Here is a 2637-nt window from a genome sequence, read left to right as displayed (position 1 = left end):
CAGAATTATGGAGCGTAATAAAAAATCCAACTACCTGTTAATGTACAGAAATTTATTTAACCAATATTTAGTTGATATGTTCGCTAAAATTGAAACTGAGCGTTTAAATTATTTAAGATTTAATCAGCCCAAACTTAGAGTTGAAAACTATATACATTTAAAAGACGCAGTAAATGATAATGATGCAAATCCATCAAATATAGGACAAAAATTTATTTTACCATCCTCCCACACTGGTAGCCCGCGATATTTATTCGAGGAAGCGCAAGATACTATGGTTTATGTAAGAGCTGAAGGTAGACCTGATTTATTCATAACTTTCACCTGCAATCCAAAATGGGAGGAAATTCAAGAATGTTTGAAATCAGGACAAAAACCGCAAGACAGACATGATATATTAGCGAGAGTGTTTAATTTGAAAGTCAAAAAAATGATAGATTTATTGAGAAAAAATGAAATATTTGGTCCCGTAAAATGTTTCGTAAGTCGTATAGAGTGGCAGCGAAGAGGGTTGCCACACACACACATACTATGTTGGTTGAAAGATAAAATCAAGGCTCATCAAATTGATAGCATAATTAGTGCTCAAATTCCTAACCCATCTACTGATCCTGAACTCCATGAACTTGTAAAATCCCACATGATACATGGACCTTGTGGAAGTTTAAACGAAAATTCCCCATGTATGAATAACGGCATATGCAGTAAAAACTATCCTCGAAATTTTTTGGACGAAACAAGAGCGGGAGAAGACAGCTATCCTACGTATAAAAGGCTTTCTCCTGATAATGGTGGATTTACTACTGTTATTAAACATTTTAAAATTGACAACAGCTGGGTTGTACCATACAACCCAGTGCTATTAAAAACTTCAAAAGCACACGTAAATGTTGAAATTTGCAATTCAGTAAAATCAATAAAATATATTTGTAAATATGTTCATAAAAAATCTGATGAGGCAACCTGTGTTATTGAAAATAAAAATGATGAAATACAGCAATTCCAAAGTGGTCGATTCATAAGTTCATCAGAGGCTGTTTGGCGTATATTGACTTTCAAAATTCACAATAGGTACCCACCAGTGATGCATCTGAGTGTTCATGGAGAAAATGAACAAAGGGTTTATTTTACGCCAAAAAATATGTCTGAAATAGTAGCAAATCCACCGCAAACCACATTAATAGGATTCTTCAAGCTGTGCCAGGTTGATTCTTTCGCAAGAAACTTGTTGTATAATGAGGTCCCACAATACTATACATGGGCAAAAGGAAAATTCAACAGAAGGCAACGGGGAGAAACGGTTGAAAATCATCCAGAGATTAAAAAACAATATGTACTAGGACGAGTTTATACTGTCCATCCCAATAATTATGAATGCTATTTTCTTAGACTTCTATTGCATCATGTTAGAGGCCCCTTGTCATTTGAATTCCTTAGGACAGTTGGTGGAGTGGTTCATCCATCTTTTCAATCTGCATGCTTTGCCCACGGATTATTAGAAAATGATGAAAATTGGGATGCAACATTGGAGGAAGCTGTCATTGGGGATTCTCCGAAAAAGTTGCGTGACCTGTTCGCAGTTATGATAGTTTTTTGCCAGTTGTCAAACCCCATGCATTTATGGAACAAATACAAGGACAGTTTTAGCGAGGATGTCCAAAGAAAATTAACGAATAAAAACACCATTATTGATGATGAGATTAAACAGAAAATTGAGAATGAAACTTTAATACTATTGGAGGAAACAGTAATTAGAATATCTAATAATCGACTAAATCATTACAATATGTGCAGCCCTACATACAGTCAAAATTACTTTGATCATAGTTTTCTTGCAAAAACAGCATCAGGCAATAATTCAAAACGTTTAGACTCAATTTTAGCAACAGAATCATCAAGGAATAAGGAGCAAATTGAACTTTGTGATTATATTATAAACAGTATTAATTCAAATGAAGGTGGGTTTGCCTTCCTAGATGCATATGGAGGTACTGGAAAAACCTTCACCATAAACTATTTGTTAGCTAAATTGATTTTTGAAGGACAAACAGTCATTTCAGTTGCATCATCTGGTATTGCAGCAACATTATTATTGCACGGAAGAACTGCTCACAGTGCTTTTAAACTGCCATTAAATTTAAATTCAGCTGATATCCACTTTTGCAACATAAGCAAACAGAGTAAAATAGCAGAACTACTTAAAACAACTTCATTCATCGTCTGGGATGAAATTACAATGGCACATAGGGCTGGTGTTGAAGCTCTTGATCGTACACTTCAAGACATTCGTAATGATAAGCGCAGAATGGGTGGAGTAACAACATTACTATCTGGAGATTTTAGACAAACATTGCCCGTCATACCTAGAGGAACGAGAGCTAATGAAATTGATGCCTGTATAAAATCATCATATTTATGGAATGACATTAAAGTTTTTAAACTCCACCAAAATATGAGAGTGGATGTTTCAAAAAATGCTGCCAATTTAGAATTTGCAAATGTACTCTTAAAAATAGGCAATGGTCTTCTTGAAGAAATTGATGGAAAAATAAATATTAAGGAAATTCCATGCAATCATGTTACTGAATTGACAGATTTAATTAATAATATCTACCCAGATATCGAAAATATCCATAT

The 2637-nt window shown here is 34.2% G+C and overlaps 1 protein-coding gene across 1 annotated transcript; it reads left to right on the top strand.

The window, feature by feature from the left end:
• Positions 1 to 274: 274 nt before the first annotated feature.
• LOC106752907 lies at positions 275 to 2396 on the top strand (the record flags this gene model as incomplete). The annotated part of the gene is made up of 1 exon (XM_014634694.1): positions 275 to 2396. A coding segment is annotated over exon 1 (2122 nt), but the record flags the coding sequence as incomplete, so codon positions are not given.
• Positions 2397 to 2637: the final 241 nt, after the last annotated feature.

The sequence above is a fragment of the Vigna radiata genome, unplaced genomic scaffold (genome assembly GCF_000741045.1).
Source record: "Vigna radiata var. radiata cultivar VC1973A unplaced genomic scaffold, Vradiata_ver6 scaffold_1164, whole genome shotgun sequence".
In the NCBI taxonomy this organism is placed as follows: domain Eukaryota; kingdom Viridiplantae; phylum Streptophyta; class Magnoliopsida; order Fabales; family Fabaceae; genus Vigna; species Vigna radiata.
This window is presented reverse-complemented; position numbering and strand designations above follow the sequence as displayed.